This window comes from Pogona vitticeps, chromosome 1, assembly GCF_051106095.1.
Source record: "Pogona vitticeps strain Pit_001003342236 chromosome 1, PviZW2.1, whole genome shotgun sequence".
Taxonomy (NCBI): domain Eukaryota; kingdom Metazoa; phylum Chordata; class Lepidosauria; order Squamata; family Agamidae; genus Pogona; species Pogona vitticeps.
Genome location: NC_135783.1, coordinates 148851418 through 148869845, shown reverse-complemented (window position 1 = coordinate 148869845; position 18428 = coordinate 148851418). Strand labels below are relative to the sequence as shown.

Genomic DNA, 18428 nt, shown 5'->3' with positions numbered 1-18428 from the left:
GCTATTTGCTATAGCAGTAAACTTAAATTCTGATTGAATCCAGATCAAGAAGCTCTCTATATGGGAAGTACGCCTTAAATACTTAACATTTCTAGAGAGAGAATATTCAAAATTCTTAACCTAATTTAACCTGTAAGGCAGTTCCACCTGTTCCCATACTGTATGGACATGGGTGTGACTGTGGGACAATGGTTTGCCTAAGGCCAGGCTAGCAGCTTCATGGGAGACCAAAATTTGAACCATGATCTTTGTGGTTTTTGGTCCTGTCTATATGCTACTATGTTATATTGAAAGAGCTTATTTATCTTTTAGGTCTGATTGTCTCTACCGTTAGTTGTGAGACAGTGCTTCCTAGGGAGAATCAAGGACGATTAAGCTTTTCAGTTATCCACTGTTAGCAGAACTGGTTGCATCACTGTGTGGAAAGTCAGCTTTGACTTTCAAGCAATAATGATTTGTACAGTGGGGAATAATTAAGTCTTAAGTCTTTCAAGTTATATAATGTGCCTTTTACATCCGTTCCTGAATGCACATTGCGTTTTTAGCTCTTCCCCTTACTGACTATGTTCTTTGGGGCCAAGGAAAGATGTTGTAAACTATCTTTCTTGGACATTCTCAGAGATATTATTCTAGAAGGGACGCTTGATTACCTTTCTTTGATCTATTTGGCCAGCAGATAATCTTGCTTCTGAAGCATGATTGTTAAAAGTGTCATTTAAACTGGATTGGGATATGACTGGTTTAAAGAGTTGGAATGCTGTGCCTTCTGTGACAAATATTTTGGTAGTGTTTGGCTTGCAGAGCCCCTGCTTGTAATACTTTATAAAGTTTCTGTAGTGCCTTTTGTTGTCAGAACAAGCAGACAACATAAAATGCTAACACCAATCTACAATTACAGTGCTATTAATAGTCATTTTGCCTGTGAAGTCTCAACAAGTGTGACAATCTGTATTATGAAGAAATGGTTTGGAATCAACTTTTAACAAGAATTCTAGCAGTAACTATAGGCAAAAATTGAAATTTTAAAAGGATATGGATTAACTTGATTTTCCATTCATGCATATGGAATTGGCAGTCTGCTGTGATCTGTTTGGCCTGTAAACTGCATAAGCTCAGACAGTATAGCCACTGAATAGGGATTATGGGGGTTGTTATTAAAAGCATCTGGAGGATAATAGGTTGCCCATCCCAGCATTAGGTTGATTTCCACAACTTCTGCATCACAAAATAATAGTCTAGCTAAATTAATATGTTGGCTGTTACTTCTTGATAATGTAGGTATTCTCAGAAATATATCCTCTCTGTCCACACTGAAACACTAGTATTTTGGTAAATGTTTACAGCTAAACCAGTTGTTTTATCTTTGTTGGGCTGTGAGAAGCATATCAATGCCTGGAAGTTGTATTAACACACAAGACGTACGTCAACACCAGTCAAATAAAACCAGCATTGAGAAGGACAGTCTGCTCCAATGGGCTAGAAACAGGCTGGAAAACATTTCTTGCGCATAGCTGTTTAGAGCTACTAATGAAGCCACCTTCTAATTTGATACTTCACATTGTTGGTTAAGTTTGGGTAGTCAATATTGTGTGACAATCTTGGTTAGAGTTAAAAGTAAATTATTATTATTTTGGGATGGATGTGTTTGTGTGTGTTTAGTTAGAATCACCATGTGTACAGGAAGCCCTGCCTTTAGTCTGACATTTCCTTTAGCACTGAGAACATAGGGCTGAATTTGGTTAGACAGCATGTAATAGCATAAACAATGCTGCGATTAACCAAACAGCTATGGTTCCTCAGAAAAAGATTCAAATAGGAGATGGAAAAAGGCAACATGGTCTCAAAGCTAAAAGGAGAAATGCTGGCTGTAGATTCTTAGGAACATCCATAAAAAAGAGATTGAAGCAGGGACTTAGCTCCCTAAGTGACAGTGAAATTTAAGGCCAAACGGAAATGGAAGAAATTGGGAAGCTTAGCTCTGCTGTCAGTCAGGATCCTATCAGAAACTAGAAATTGCAGTGCGGGACGCTTTATTGGCGTCTCACACTGCAATTTCTTATTGAAGAAAGGAGAAGGAAGGGAAGGAGGAGCACACATGCTAGGTCACTAAATTCAAAGTAGTGACTTTCCTTCAGCTGGCAAATTTCCAAATAATCAGTGCTGTTTTTATTATGGGATAACACAGCTGAAAAAAAGAATTCCAATCCACAACTGCTTGGCACATGACAAGATATAATTTTTAGTTTAAATTGGCTAATGCTGAGCATGGAGTCAGCAGAGGGAAGCTAACATTTTTCACATTTTAGATACGGATTCCCAGTCAGTCAGCTCTGTGTGTGTGGAACCTACGTACTTTGAATGGGACCAGAAACAATGTTATCGCTTGCACTGAATCTTAAGATGCTGCAAGAGAGAAACCCAGGCCTATCAATGGTTGGTTGCAGCGTCATAGCACCTGCAAGTGCTTGAATTCAGAATGAGTGGGTAGACACGAGGACACCCCTTCCATTCTTGATGGCAAAAGAGAATATGTGCAGATTGGTTAATTCTTGCCCAAACTGCAGCTTCCTCAGTAGGACTATTCATAGCAATATTATAGTCTTTGCGGCAGTTGGTGGAGCCTCCAGATGACCATAAAACCCCTTCTGAAATTTGTGCACTGGGACAACATTTCGGTCTGGGTGAGCAAAAGAGAGAGCTGTTAATCAGGGATGGAGAACATTTCTCCCTCCTGATGTTGATGGATTGCATTCCCCATTGTCTTTGACTATACAGACTAGGGTTGATCAGAGCTGTACCTGAATAACATTTGGAAATCCATATCCATGTCCTGTAGCTAATTAATAGTTGTAAGGCATTGATAGTGACCTAAAGCAGATGTGTGGAACATGTGGCCCCTCCAGATTTTGGACTGCCAACTCCCATCATCTCCAACCATCTCATGGCCTGTGATCAGGGATAATGGGAACAGCAGTTCAACGACAACTGTAAAGCTACAAGTTCTTCACACCTGCTCTCAAATCAATCACCTGTAAGATCTGTAGGCAAGTAACTAGTATAGTCAGTCCTTCACACATGGGTTCCCTCTTCCTCTAGACCTTCACCTGATCTTCACCTTCCAAATGATGTGACAGGTTTGTACTTGTTCTCTAGAATGCCTTTTAAAAAGTACATAATCAGTCCACAGTGGGATAATAATGCTTTCTTCTGCTTAGCTTTGAAAATCCATTTTGAGATTTTGGAATGCTTTTGGCTTGAAAACAGAGCATAAAGTATTTTCTTTGGGCCCTTAATATACTTTAAAAGAATTGAATTGTAAAGCATGGTGTTAAATTAATACAGAATGTTTGTTGATGCATGTTTAACACAGTATGGTCTTCTTAATGCCTGGATATCCCAGATGTTGACAGCGTCAATGGCCTGTTCTTTACTCTCTCTGTTGCATAAAAACATTTAACTAGTGACATGTAAATCAGGGATGGGGAAGATCTGATGGCTCTGGAGCCAAATGCAAGTTTCTCCCCCAGCAGGGTGAATTAAGCCCAAAAATGGCCCAAGACAACGGTTTTTTAAAGGGGGGGGGATTAAACAGAAGTGCTCAGACCAGTAATGCCAGTCCTTTAACATTTTCTTGCCTAGGATGGATGCAAAGGCTAAATAACTTGAGCATGAAGTGTTGTGACTGCTTATGTGTGCAGTCGCAATAATATGAGAAATAAGTACCAATCTGGCACTTCTGCTTTGATTTGGTGTGTTTTTGAGGGGGGGGGGAGAGTAGTCTTGGGAGAATTTCCCTAGACTCAGGGGTAGAAAGCGACTGCTTTGGAGGTTTATGGGAAGTCTCCACAAAAAATGCCCTCTGTTGCCACAGGCGGCTTTTAGAGGCCATAGTTCGCCCACCCCTGAACTTGATGCTGAATATCTTATACTGTATTTTCAATTATTGCTATACGATACACAACATGTCATGTTCAGGTTATTTACCCTTTACATTCATCCTAAACAAGAAAATATTAAAGTACTGGCATTGAACTTTAGTGAGAGGTCTCAACACTTTGCTGTAGTAAGATGACTTTGCATTAATTAAACTCTTGTATTTATGTGATTTTCTTAGGATTTATGACTGGATGCCTGAACAGCCAAATATATTCCAGACAGAGCAACTAGAACGGCTGAAGGAGGAAGTACCAGAGTTGAAAAGCTGTGTGTGTCCCACAGTTAGCCATTTTAGTAGCATTGGTCTGTGTAAGTGTCATAGTAGTCCCATAAGAGCAAGAATGGCCGAAAGTACAAGCAGTTTCTAGCAGACATTATGAGAAGAACCAATACTATTTAATGTGTGCATCCAGTTCTTTCCACTGAACAATGCTAGCAATGCCTCACTGTTCTTGCAACTAAATGAAGCAATAACTCATGGTCCACTGCAGAATATTACAAGCCATTGCTAGATTGTCAAACACTGCTAAAACGCTTGGTCAGTTGTAATCATTCTTCTGCTCTGCCTGGAGCTCCTACATGTTCTAAACCGACCACCATAAGATGAAATCTATGAACTGTTAACATACACACCTGGTTTCTGAGCAATCTGAAGTGCAATCATTGCTGAAGTTGCTAGCATCTAAATTGCCAAATATCATTGTTTAATTGATTCAGCTGCAGTACTAGTGGAGAAGATTGTATATCATATAGATTTTTCATTTAGTCTGAGGAAAAGGTACCTCAAGTGCATACGTTTGCACTGATGCATGCATCTGTACAAACATGTGTGCCATTTCATTGCAAAAGAGTGCAATTAGGCCTCTCTCTTTTTTCATTTCCGCTTTCAGGCTGTTATTGCCTTGTATTTATTTTGCCAGATACAATGGTGTTCTCTCTGCCTAGCAGCCGATAGATAGGTGAATAAAACCATTTCTCCACCATGTTTGTACCTGAATTTTTTCTGAAGCTCAGAATGTTGCAAATCAATATAAGCCAAATTGCCAGTCTTGACTGTAAGTTTTTCAAAAATGTATCATTGTTCTCAAATATTAAATGAACAGCTGTACAATACAAAGCCAGTAAATGCTAAGCATGACGCTTTGGATGTTCACAGCAGTCCTTGTGCTCTTGTGGTGCTATATGGTGCAAGAGCGACAAGGGCTGGGGAAAAAAAAGCTTAAATCTTTGCTGAAAAAACCACAAGCCTCCATGTGTCAATAGCTACATGAGGTTTTATCACCTCATTTTTTTTAAATTCCTAGCCACTAGCAGATATGTTTTACAAAGAAAACTACTCACGTTTGATTCTCAGAATGTAATAGGGTCTCAATCTTTTAAAGACTGGCTAATGTTCACTGTGTATAACTTATTCAGAAATTATGATACTTTGTCATGTATGTATGCTTGCATGTTGTTCAATCCATACCTCTCTACAATAGCAGGTAATGAGACATAATTACCTGTAGCTTTTTACTGAAGTGTTAAATGTGTAATAAAAATGTTAAAAATATATTTATTTTTTTCCTGCTATTGCAAATCAGCAATTGAAACAATATGATTCGAATCTTGTCACTGCTGTACAAAGCTAATTATATGAACCTTTAATAAATGCAAGTCTGTAAATGGTTTTTGGTCTGTACTACTGAATTGTTCGCAGCAACTGGTTTGTCTCCTTTTGCTTTGTATTGAAATTACTCTTGTCCTCCACAAACAGCACAGTCTCTGGGAACGATTCTTACTTTACAAATAAAATGTGTTTTGTAACTAAATCCAACTTCATTCTGCTTTTAATGTCTTTGTGACGGCTGAGAATGCATATACGTCTGTGAGAGGGTGGAGAGGAGGCAGAAATGGGAGGAAATGAAGGGTCTAATACCCCTTCGCCTAGTTTTCAGTTGTGAGCTTATAGTTTTTAAGCACTCATCCACTAGAACATAATTCATTTAAAAATTAAATGCAAATAGTCTAGTTCTCATACACTGTGGAAGAAATGTATACAACATTAATTCTCAAATTGTATCTGTTTTGCTGTCATTATACTCTGCTGTCTAATAATGCTTCTGGTCTGAATGGCACAATTATCAGGAGCAATGTAATGCCAGTACCATGTTTCCCTGAAAATAAGACAGGGTTTTATATAAACTTTTGCTCCAAAAAACGCAGTAGGGCTTATTTTCAGGGGATGTTTTTTTTCATGTAAAACAATATACATTTATTCAGATAGAGTCATGTCATCTTCTGGTTGCTGCACAATGGTGGAGGGTGGGGTTTCACTTAACTGGGACTTATTTTTGGGATAGGGCTTATATTACGAGCATCCTGAAAAATCATACGAGGGCTTATTTTGAGGTTAGGTCTTATTTTCAGGGAAACAGGGTATGTTGGCATCTTGCCTTCTACAAAGCCACACAGACTCAGCCAGCCGTGTTTCCTCTGTGCCTTTCCTTTGAAAGGGCACGCGGGGCAGATGGTCCTCCAAATGGTGTTCCACTGCAGTCCCCATCATTCTTCACCATTGGGTGGGTTGCCTAAGATTGATGGGAGTTGTAGCCTAGCAACAGTCCAGTTGTCCCATTCCTCCTATGACATCATACTTGCCAAACAATGCTGTTAAGGTAGAGGACATCATAGCTGCTTCATGGAATGTATTCATTTCTAACCAACTGTCAAAAGTGCACGGCGCAACTGCCATCTTATTGCTTTGATTCAAAGTTTTATTCAGCTGACAGTTTAGCTAAGTAGGTAGTTGATTGGGAGTTAATTGATTTCCTAGTACATATATGTGTGTGTGAAACACTGCTAGGTAAGAGACTAGTTGTAATAACATTTTGTGAAAAATGTTCTCTGTATTCAGGATATATATATCCATAAATCCTAATATGGAGTGGAACCTAGAAAAGTTACATTTTACAACTATAACTGCCAAAATTGTCAACAAACAAAGAATAACCATGGGTATTTTCCAGTCCCTAAAAATGGTGCCAAACTCTTGTTACGCCCAACAATTTACCTTAAACAAGAGATCGAGACACGAAGGCTATAAAAGAAAAGGAGGTTTATTTTTCTTTCGCCTGCTGCAGAAAGCGGGGAGAAGAACATTCCTTGCCAAGTGACATAGGAAGCGGTTCTCCAAAGGCGTGGCGTTTCACATACAGTTTTTATAGTTTGTCCTTTCCGGGCAGTCCGGTAAGGCTCACAGTCTCCATATATGGGCATTGCATAGGCGGGCAATACATGATTGGTTACAGAGAAACTAGAAACTTACATCGCACCGGCGCAACAGTATCCTTCCCATGAAAAATTCCACCTCTTACAAAGTTGCAAGGAAACGAAACTTAAGTTTGAGAACAATGCCCGCTTTTACGGGGCTTCACACTGAATAAGACAAACCGGTTTATTCTGGTTATCCTATCAATTCCCCCCTTTTCTTTTTACACAAACTTTGTCTTATTCACAACTTATTAGTGACCTCATACTCTTGATCAGTTTCCGGAATTATTCTATATTTTATTTCAGGAGCCCTAACAACCATTTGTGTTTTTGGTATTGCCGCTTCAACTGCTGAATTAATCATATTTCTTATTAATGGTATGACACAAGGCAAAATCATTAAGCCCACCATGAATATAGTGAAGAAAAACAACGCCTGTTTCCAGTTATTAAAGATTCCTCCTAACCAACCTGAATCGTCCAGCATTCCAGTCCATTTCTGTACTGGAACATGAGCAAGTTTCCGCATTTTTCCAGTTATTTCAGCAATAGCTTCCTGCGTATCCCCTATTTCCAAACAACAATTTGTGAGGTTGAATTTCCCACATACTCCTCCCTCCGCAGCTAGCAGGTAATCTAAAGCAAGTCTATTTTGATATATAGCGTTTTTGATTTTCGTATTTTGTTTAGCTAAGAGTAGCAAAGCTTGTTCATTCTCCCTAGTAAGTAATTCTACTACAGCCTGCAATCTAATCAGTCTATTAAGCATATAAATTGGCGTTCTATATCCATACGCACCATCTTGCGCCCACGTGGCGGGGTCATAATAAGCGATGATGCGTTCCGGCGGCCATTCATCATCTTTCCAGTTTCCAATTTTCAATTCTCTTTTCTCTCTTACCATTTCTTCCCCCACTTGGCCCAGGGTTGCTCCTTTGTCCAACGGAATCATGAAAAAGAATGGCTTAAGATGTCCCAGAAAACACGTTCCAGTCCAATTGATTAACAAATACGAATAGGCTACTTTACCGCATATCCAATATAAACCATTTGGAGCCATTACTTCATTTTTCATGTTACCATTGTGCCAAAGGTTGGATACTTCCCTAGTCAAATTCATCCAAGGGTTGCCTGTTAAATTTCCCCAGGTACTCATACTTGTACCATTTATGACTCGGACATTTTGACAATTTGAATCCCCTATGGGTATTGGAGCACTTAACCTGTCAGGAGTCCTTTGAATGCATGCTGTTCCTACCAGATTGTTAGAGAGGTCCCATCTGGTTCGGCCTGAATGTTCAGGTTGCCCTGTTAAATTATACGGGGTAGTAAAATTCCACTCGATAGCCTCCCAAGGCCACTGGTCTCCCAAAATAGTTCCGCCACAGATATAACAATTGGAAACATTCAAGGTGGCAGCTATGGTTTGGGCCAATTCTATAAACAAGTTTACCGTAGCGGTAGTTAAGGATTGCTCCCAAGGGTCCGTGACTACTTCCTTCCAAAAATCCATATACCGCCTCAGGTCTTCTCCCACTCGATATTCTTTCACCTGGACAATTTTAACGGGCGCCCCTGGGTCTTTTCCTTTACCATTAATGAGTATACTGAACGTCTTATCCCACATAGATTTACCCCATTTGTCTTTCTTATCCCACTCCTCGGGCTGTAATATGGTAAAGTTGACGAGATTACAGGAGCCCCAGGTGCAATCCGATTTAACGGGCACTTTTCTTAGGATGGCGGTACGATCTGTGGTAGACCATGTGGCCCATCTTACACAACTCCACGCGGGAACAAACAAATACGTTCCAGACCCACACTTGCTACTATCCCCCATATACTTGTGCTGTACCATATAATGGTGGACCCACTCTATCCCACCACATTTAATTTTAGTCCAGTCCCCATGGCTGATTGCTCCACACGCATCAAAAATTAAAGAAAGAGGGCGATTTCCTTTGCGTTCAACCCGTGTTATTAGCTTACCATTAACGCGAAGTTCAACCCAGATCCTCTCAGGGTTTTCTTCCGGATCATAACAAACCGGGTCCTGGCCGTTTATTCTACAGATCTTATACTCTGTTCCATTAAAATGGCAACCCTCAATAGCTCCCTGACACTTATAGGTAGACTTATAGACAAGGGTCTGATGTATATAACTACCTCTTCTAGTGGTAGTGGTACATGGGCAGGTGGTACTGGCCACCACTGTCAGTGTGAATATGAATCCAATTATAGTGACCATTTTGCCGTTAACCCTTGGTCTGCCTGCCAATATTTGCCAAATATGTTTCCAAGACACCAAAGGGGTGGACCTTACCGTCGTTGGTAGTGGGCGTTCCATTCTTCGTCTTCCGAGTCGGGACCGGGCGTGCACCAAGGACTTCCGCTCTTGCACTTCCAGCAGGTCTCGTGGTGCACCAAAGATGCGTCGCGGATCCATTCCCCTGATACGGGTTCAGCCACTGAAACACTATGAGAACTCACTTTCCACTTAAAGCTTGTCGTTGGCGTTTTTACAGCCCACAAGCTCTCGGTCCACAGCTCCTCAGGGTACCCCACTTTCAATACGTACCACCTTAGTGTCGGACCTGTGTCAAATTTAGTCACTCTAGCACACCAATGATAAGGGCAAAATGGGTACCACAACAAACAGTGTATCTCAAAGGGGTTTAGTCCTGTCAAGGGATCTTTTAGATTTCTTATATCTCCTGGAATCCCATACTCATGATTAGGGGGTGAGAGTATTAGGGTGGAAAGGGTTTCCTCTGACTCAGCCAGGATCCGATCTCAATCTCTGCCAGCCCGACCCTTATAGCTTCAAAGGAAACGCCTTCTCCAAGGCCCACTGAGAGCCCGAGGCACATCCACACCCGTCCTCAGACTCTGAGTCTGAATCCCCAGACTCTTCACAAAGACGGTAGTCTTTGGTAATTGGGCAAACTCTACAGAGTATGGTATGCCACCACCAGGGGTCCTTCAGACCAAACACAGGGCCATATAAGATCCTTTCCACTAGTGGCTTCTTATGTGCTTCTTTTTCTTCTACCACTACTTGGTCTCCAATCGAATACCCCTTATAGATATACAAGTCCCTCCGGCTTCTTTCTGGTTTCACTACAACGTACCACGCCTGGATCAGGTTAGTTACTTTCCTTATATTCAACTGTACTTGAAAGAAAGGGCAACATTTGTGTATTAACCACTCATCAGTCATCACTTAAGTTTCTTAAAAACAGTTTTCAGGCCGTTTCCCAACACTGGCGTAGCTTCCCAAAGTCCCTCAGGGTCGGCGGCGTGTTTGGCACGAGTATGATGTGTCCAACCTAGTTCTTTAGTGCGTATTGCAGTCTCTGTTGTAAGGAGTATCTGGAAGGGTCCCAGCCACCTCGGGGTAAGGGGTTCGGTCTTCCACGTTTTGATGTATGCCCAGCCTCCAGGTTGAAAGGAATGTACCGCTACCTCCAAAGGTGGCCTCTGCACAGAGATCCCTTGCTCCCTAATGTCAGAAAGGATAGAGAACAGTGCCAGCAAATACTTTCTTATAAAGGCATCTTTAAACAGTTCCAAGTTGGGGCTAGCTTTTTGCACACTCACGTCCCAAATTCCCATCCCATACAAGCTCTCAAATGGGGACAGTCCTGTCCCACTATGTGGTTTGGTTCTGATTGCAAAAAGGGCAAGAGGTAATACCTTTGGCCAAGGCAATTTGGCCTGCTGTATTAATTTCATAATTTGCTTCTTTAAGGTCTGATTCATCCTCTCAGTCTTTCCGGAACTCTCCGGATGCCACGGGGTGTGAAGTTTCCACTTAATACCCAGGACATCCGCTACTTTCTGCAATACCTTCTGGGAAAAATGTGTACCACGGTCGCTATCCATGGAGTATATTATCCCGTATCTACAAACAATTTGTTCCAATAGCAATTTGCATACTACACCGGCCGTTGCCTTGGCTGTAGGGAAAGCCTCCACCCATCCCGTTAACTGGTCTGTGATTACCAAACAATGATTCCAGGGACCTGATTTCGGCATGTCTATGAAATCACACTGTAAATGCTCAAATGGATGGATAGCCAGAGGCCGTCCTCCCATTTCTGCTTTCTTGGGATTATTCTTGTTCACTTTCTGGCATGCAACACAGTGGGCCAAAATGGCATTGGCATGTGACCAAACCTTCCTGGCTGCATACTTCTGTAGGAAAGCTGCAACCAAGGCCTTAGCTCCCCAATGTCCTCCCTCATGTAGGGCTTTAAGAATTTCTCTGGCTGTGCCCTCGGGCAGCCACTGCCTTCCATCTTTCAGTTTTAGAATACCGTTTTCCATTGTGGCTCCCTGTGACTCCGCCATTTCCAATTCTTTTTGTGAATATGCCAGAGGAGCAGTAATTTCCCTACAAGTCGGAATCAGAGCTGCAAGACGGGCAGTATCAAACTCTCTTTCAGCTGCTCTTCTCGCCAACTCGTCAGCCAGACGGTTTCCCACAATTTCTGGGGCATTCCCCTTTTGGTGTCCCGGAATATGTATTATAGCTACCCTGGAGGGAAAACTCAGCGCTTCCAGGGTATCTAATACTAACCGATGATGGGCCAGATTCTTTCCCTGTGAGGTCAGGAGGCCTCTTTCACTCCAAATTTTTCCAAACACATGCACCACTCCACAGGCATATTTCGAATCGGTCCAAATATTCACATTCTTTTCTTTCCCTATCTCTAGAGCTCTTTTAAGAGCATATAACTCAGCAGTTTGTGCTGACATTGAGGGAGGGAGAGGGCCAGTCTCCACTTCTAGACCCCCGTCCTCTACAATGGCATATCCAGTAATCCTTTTCCCATTTACTACCCGGGAGGACCCATCTGTGTACAAGTTCCATGCTCCTTCTATTGGCTCTTCCTGAAGGTCTTCCCTGAATTTAGTTTGCAGATCGGTAATTGCAATGCAATCATGTTCATTGCACATCTCTTTTCTGACTGCCTCTGATAGGCCTCCTGCTGGACCATAATGGTCGGTGGTGGTTAACAACAAATCAGGCTTTTCTAGTAATATCGCTTCAATTTGCAAAAGCCTGCTATCAGTCATCCACCGTCGAGCAGTGTGAGTGAGTATAGTTTTGAGCTGGTGAGAAGAATGCAGAACAATCGCCTCAAAGGGGTACAGCTTTCGAGTAAGTTTAACTAATTCGGCCGCCGCCGCACACGCCTGAAGACATGTGGGCCATCCCAACACTACCGCATCCAAATGTTTAGATAAGTACCCAATAGGTTGGTATTGTCCTGCTTTCTTCTGAGCCAATACCCCCTTTGCCACCCCATTTCCAGTGGTGACAAAGAGATGGGTGGGCTTGTTTGGGTTTGGAAGTCCTAATGCTGGGGCTGAAACTAGTACCTTTTTGACTCTCTCAAATAGTTTGTAATCTGCTTTTTCCAAAACCAATGTTTCTGGTTCTTCCTTCAACAACTTCTTAAGGAATGGCTGAATTAACTCGGAAAATCCCTCAATCCACTGTCTACAAAAGTTAATAGTGCCAATGAAACTCCTCAGTTGCCTTTTTGTCTTTGGCATTTCCAGATTTTGAATTCCCTCTAACCTTTTGGGATTTATACATTTAGTTCCCTTCTTCAAGATAAGTCCTAGGTACTTGACCTCTGGTTCACAAAACTGTAACTTATCCAGAGATACTCTAAGCCCCTTATCTCCTAGGAAGTTCAGAAGGCTTATGCTAGCTTTCCTGACCTGTTTTCCTTCTTCTCCACTAATAAGTAGGTCATCCACATACTGAGTAAGGAGTGTCCCCTCTGGTGGGGACCATCCCTGGAGTAATTCCTCCAGGATTTCTCCAAATATAGTGGGGCTCTCACAATAACCTTGACATAATATTTTCCATTGAAAACGAGTTAGTTTTCCCGTTTCTGGGTGTGGCCATTGAAATGCAAATATCGGCCGGGACTCCGGGTCTACCGGCACACTGAAAAATGCTGACTTTAGATCTATTACTGTGTACCACACATGAGTATCAGGGATTCTTCGCAGAATCGTATGTGGGTCTGGAACTATTGGGGCTCTCGGAATCACTACCTTATTTACCTCCCGCAGGTCTTGGACCATGCGCCAAGTCCCATTGGGTTTCTTTACTGGCAAGATAGGTGTGCAGTAAGGTGAGTCACTAGGTTCGATGAGCCCATCGTCCAGCAACTCCCTCACAACCGGTTTGAGTCCTTCCTCAGCCTCTGGCCTGATCGGATACTGTGGACGGTAAACCGGTGTATCTGTTTTCAAATGGATTTTAGCTGGTGTAACATTCATGAGGCCGGGATTCCCTGGCTTTGCCCATACAATTGGGTTAATTTTCTTTTCATCCTCCTCCCTGAGGACAGCCAGCCGGACTTCACAAATGTTTTCTTTAAGAAATATCTGTATGCCTAATTTAGCCATTAGGTCCCGGCCCAGCAAGTTCACACCAGCATTCGGGGTCCACAAGAAATCATGCCAAATTTTCTCCTTAGTGTCAGGTTTAACTACTACTAGGGGTTTCAGAATGGCTACTTGTTGGGATTGGTTCTCTATCCCTACTACGCTAACACGACCTTCCGTAAGGGGAGGCTTTCCGGACCAAATTGACTGACTCAGGGTAGACCGGGTGGCCCCTGAGTCTACCAAAAACTCTACCATAACTTCATTGGTGCCCACCCGCAAAGTTAACAAGGGCTCCGAGCAGGCGGGACTTTTCAGCAGGCAGCCCTGACCCCCCTATTCATCCTCATAGCAGGCGGCTAACCGGGTCAACTCCTCCTGATCATTTCTCCTTGCATTTCTGCATTCTCGCTTCCAGTGGCCAACCTGGCCACAATTCGCGCACACATCATGGGGTAGCGGGGTCCTTCGTGGACCTCCCACCTGATTCTTCCCATCTCCGTCTCTTCCCCTACCTCTCGCGTACCCTCCTCTACTTCCTTGGTTCCTATACCCGCCTCTGTCTCCTCTACCAAATCCTCTTCCCCTGGGTCGCTCCCAAGAGGGGCCGTTGCCTGGGACTTTCCTCTCCACTACCTTCTCAACCATTTGAGTCATTAACTTCAACTTCCGTTTTTCCTTTTCATCCTCTCTTCTTGCAACAACTTTCTGAGCCTCAGTCAATAATTCACTCATAGGTTTTGTGGTCAGGTTGTCAAATTTCTGTAATTTCATTCTTATATCCGGGTAACATCCGGATACGAACTCCAGCCGCAATAGGTTTAAGTTGGCCGGGTCGTCTGGATCTAATCCAGTGTACCTCCGCATATTGCGTTTCAGCCTCTCCAGGTACTCTACCGGGGTCTCATCTTTTCCTTGAGGTTGCCCAAAGGCAAGCTTCATGCTAACAGTTTTAGGAATTATTGCCTCAAATCCCTTCAGTAACAGCTGCATCATTTCGGCGCATTGCTCTCTGGTATTGGGGTTTTGGAAGTCCCAGTCCCCAGGAGTAAGTTCCGGGAACCTCTCTCTTGCCTGGTCCTCTGTTCGTGCCGCTCCAGCAGCCTGCCCACGCCACAGCTGGCGGGCTTGTTCTAGCGCTTGATTAGTATATGTTGCTCCTGCCAGCTGCCTGCAGATATGTAGAAGCTCCGTGGGTTTATAAGTCATTGTTCCCAGAGCATCCCGGAGACCGGTGACAAATCCAATAGGATCTTCCGGAAGGCTGGGGAGGTTCTGCTTTATAATTCTTATATCCGAATTTGTTAACGGAACTTCCACGAATCCAACAGCAGAGCCCATAGGCACCTCTCTTAAGGGGCATTGGAACACACCTGGACTTCCCTCTCCTAATTCTAGCATTCTACTTCTGGACCTAGTGTTCGGTCGGGGGGGGGGCGACGTGCTGTAATCTACAGTACGATCGCTGCTCATGGGGGAAATAGGACCTACGGATTCTTCACCTACTGCCCCTTCTAGCTGCCCTTCTCTCAGGGTTTGGTCATATGTTGGCGGCTGTAAGGCTGGGTAAATTTGGGGTGTCTCTGTTTCTGGCGCATTTAATGGAGGAGCGGTAGGAACCTGTTGCTGCTGTTGCACAGGTGGCGGGGGAGGAGGTGGCTGATAGTTAATAAATTCCAGAGGGTCAAATTTAGACATCTCCTCCCCTGTCAGTTTAGATTCCACCAAGTTCCTACTTACAGCCAATCTCACTCCTTCTCCGAATTTGATCAAATACCAAAACCAAGAGTCTACATACACTGATCGGGGTGGGTGAGAAACATAAAAATCATCCACTAGTTTAATGTCATCAAAGTTGTTGGAACCAAACTGTGGCCATTTGGGTGTGATATTAAACTGAGGCCACACTTCTGTACACATTCTAACCATCTCCTGCTCTGTCTGAAAGTCCTGCACTTTCACGGAAGCCCAATGAAGTAACAGCCTTGCCAACGGGCTATTACCAGGAATTCCTAACTCATTACCACCCCTAGAAGGGCCTGGAGTTGGGGCGTCCCCCTCGAAATTCCTCCTGAGGTCCCCACCGGACCTTTTGTTTTTCTTGCTTCCGCCCCCACTAGGCTTTCTTTCATCCCTCGATGTTTGGTTCCCCATCCCGCGGGAGACAAAAACACTAGGGAAGGGGATTTGCGCCAAGAGTAAGGGGTCTCTTGGACGCGGACACGTGAGGATTACAGACCGTCACTCGCAACGACCTGACCCAGGCCACCGGATCACCCAACGGCTGGCGTAGGGAGCTGCAGGTCCAAACACTCTCACAGTCACTCAACAACGACCACCCAGATTACCCAGATTATTTCCCCAAATAATATACTCACCAGATCTGTGGTCGTTGGTCGGCCGACTGAAGAAACCTCTGCGTTCGTGTCTCCCTCCGGGTTCTTGATGCCAAACAACCAAGGCCTCGGCACAGAAGCGGCTGTCGGAAAATAAACGACAGGGGCCCCCCGGTTCACGTCGTCGCAGCCGTTGCTTTGTTTGGCCTCAACGGGGACCCTTTAAGGATCCCGGACGAGCCCCCAAATTGTTACGCCCAACAATTTACCTTAAACAAGAGATCGAGACACGAAGGCTATAAAAGAAAAGGAGGTTTATTTTTCTTTCGCCTGCTGCAGAAAGCGGGGAGAAGAACATTCCTTGCCAAGTGACATAGGAAGCGGTTCTCCAAAGGCGTGGCGTTTCACATACAGTTTTTATAGTTTGTCCTTTCCGGGCAGTCCGGTAAGGCTCACAGTCTCCATATATGGGCATTGCATAGGCGGGCAATACATGATTGGTTACAGAGAAACTAGAAACTTACATCGCACCGGCGCAACAGTATCCTTCCCATGAAAAATTCCACCTCTTACAAAGTTGCAAGGAAACGAAACTTAAGTTTGAGAACAATGCCCGCTTTTACGGGGCTTCACACTGAATAAGACAAACCGGTTTATTCTGGTTATCCTATCACTCTGATCTGGGACAAAAAAACCCATCCATCAAAAATGTGGAGAGATTGTTGACCTTTTCAAGAGGTACCTGCCTCTTTACAATCATTTCCTTCCAGACCACAAGGAAGGAGAAAAGGAAGAAGGCATGGTTTTCTAAACTCTCCTGTGTGAATGTTGCTCTTACAGTTTGTTTCACCTCTGATGTCCACATTCTTTCTTTCTTCTCAGTTGACTATTTAACCATCAGGTTTCAAAAATATTTAGGAGTGTTGAGTCTTCGATAAAGCCTAGTAGATAGAGCTTATTTATTTATTTATTTATTTGATTTGTTGGCACCTGAAATTATTTAACGGAAAAGATCTTATGAGAACATGTTTTAATTTTAATTAAGAGTTCAGAAATTGTATAATCATCATACTTTGCTTGATCATAATCAGGAGAGATGTTTGTGTAGCTTTCTTGATAGCATGTCTCCTGATGCTGTTACAGTGGTGCCTTGCATAGCGATGTTAATCCGTGCAGCAAAAATCGCTGCTAAGCAATTTCGTCACTGCAATTTTAAAAAGCCCATAGAAACGCATGAAAACCTATTTAATGGGTTCCTATGGGCTTAAAACTCACCTTAAAGCGAAGATCCTCCATACGGCAGCCATTTTTGCTGCCTCTTATGCAAGGAATCCGTCCCTAAACGCAGCGGGCGGCCATTTTTTTAACCCGGTGGCCATTTTGGAACCGCCGATCAGCTGTTTAAAAATCATCGCTTTGCAATGATCGGTAAGCGAAACAGGGAACCGATCATCGCAAAGCGAAAAAACCCCATTAAAAACATCGCAATGCAATCGCTTTTGTGATAGCAAAAACTTAATTCTATGCGGTTTCATCGTTAAACAGAGTGCCCGTTAAGCAAGGCACCACTGTATATGAAAGCAAAACACCATCAGTATAACCTGAGTGTTGTTTTGAAATGTAATTCAATGTCCTCCAAGAGAATGTGGATGGTATACAAATACGATTAGCTTGTTGAGGTATGCCAGGCAGGTACAACTTTCACACCCTTGGCTGCAGTTGTCAGAGAAGAGAAGTCCCTCTGGATAAAGTGGGGTTTCTTCTTCGTGGCCTCTGTGAATCACACTATGGGTGATATGCGCATGTGCGGAACATCGTTGGAATATTCTAGAGCTTTTGCAGTAGCAAAAAGATACATTAGTGCAGACCCCTCCCCCCTAGTATATGTACCTTGGTGCCAAGGTTCTCCTTTCAGTTTCTTTTCAACCACCACGTTGAGAACCTTGATCAATAGCTTCTGTGAGTTTTTCTGTAAGCGAAAGAAAGTTACTTAAAAATTATTATTTAAAAATTTCTTTCTTTATCAATCACTATTACTATTTTCCAACAAATATGCTCCGGCCTTAAGGCTGAAGCGCCCCTCCCGTTCCCCCCCCCCCCCCAGTTATCAGTTTATGGCTTCTTCAGGCCCATTCAAATACTGCGTGGTCTGCGACAATAAAATCCCACTCTCTGACAGCCACGCTAAATGCCTTTTTTTCCTATGTGAGGCTCATCAAACTTCCTCATGCCCTCACTGTAAAAACTTTTAAGTGCAGTTCTCCGCAGTCGCCTTTCTAGGCTCAAACTACAACTTTGGGAGCAATCTCTCCAACCTGCTAAGCCCATGGCCCAAACTTCCTGTAAATCTATGTTCCATGTGAAAGCCACGGATAAAGCCATCTCAGAGGCGGCAAAACAACGTCCTTTGGCTACTCCATCTTGTCCTGAACACCGAGAACCTGTCGTGCTCCTGAAATCAACCGTCACGCGGATGCACAAAACTGAACA

At 43.3% G+C, this 18428-nt stretch overlaps 1 protein-coding gene and 1 long non-coding RNA gene across 7 annotated transcripts in view; one reads left to right on the top strand and one right to left on the bottom strand.

Moving 5' to 3' along the window:
- GPCPD1 (glycerophosphocholine phosphodiesterase 1) overlaps window positions 1-5747 on the top strand; it is a 53060-nt gene extending 47313 nt beyond the window's left edge. For 5 of the 6 annotated variants that reach the window (XM_020793647.3, XM_020793644.3, XM_020793645.3 and 2 more), the window contains one exon: window positions 4115-5747. In XM_020793647.3, the coding sequence (XP_020649306.2) occupies window positions 4115-4304 (190 nt within the window). In that variant the 3' untranslated portion in view covers window positions 4305-5747. Of the gene's footprint in view, window positions 1-3096; window positions 3135-4114 lie in introns of all 6 variants that reach the window. The other variant, XM_073003005.2, reaches the window with a different exon arrangement.
- Window positions 5748-7016: 1269 nt separating this feature from the next.
- LOC140702600 (uncharacterized) lies at window positions 7017-16607 on the bottom strand. The gene is made up of 2 exons (XR_012081807.2): window positions 15981-16607; window positions 7017-10690 (listed from the first exon to the last, which is right to left on the bottom strand). It is a non-coding gene; the product is annotated as an uncharacterized LOC140702600 (long non-coding RNA).
- Window positions 16608-18428: the final 1821 nt, after the last annotated feature.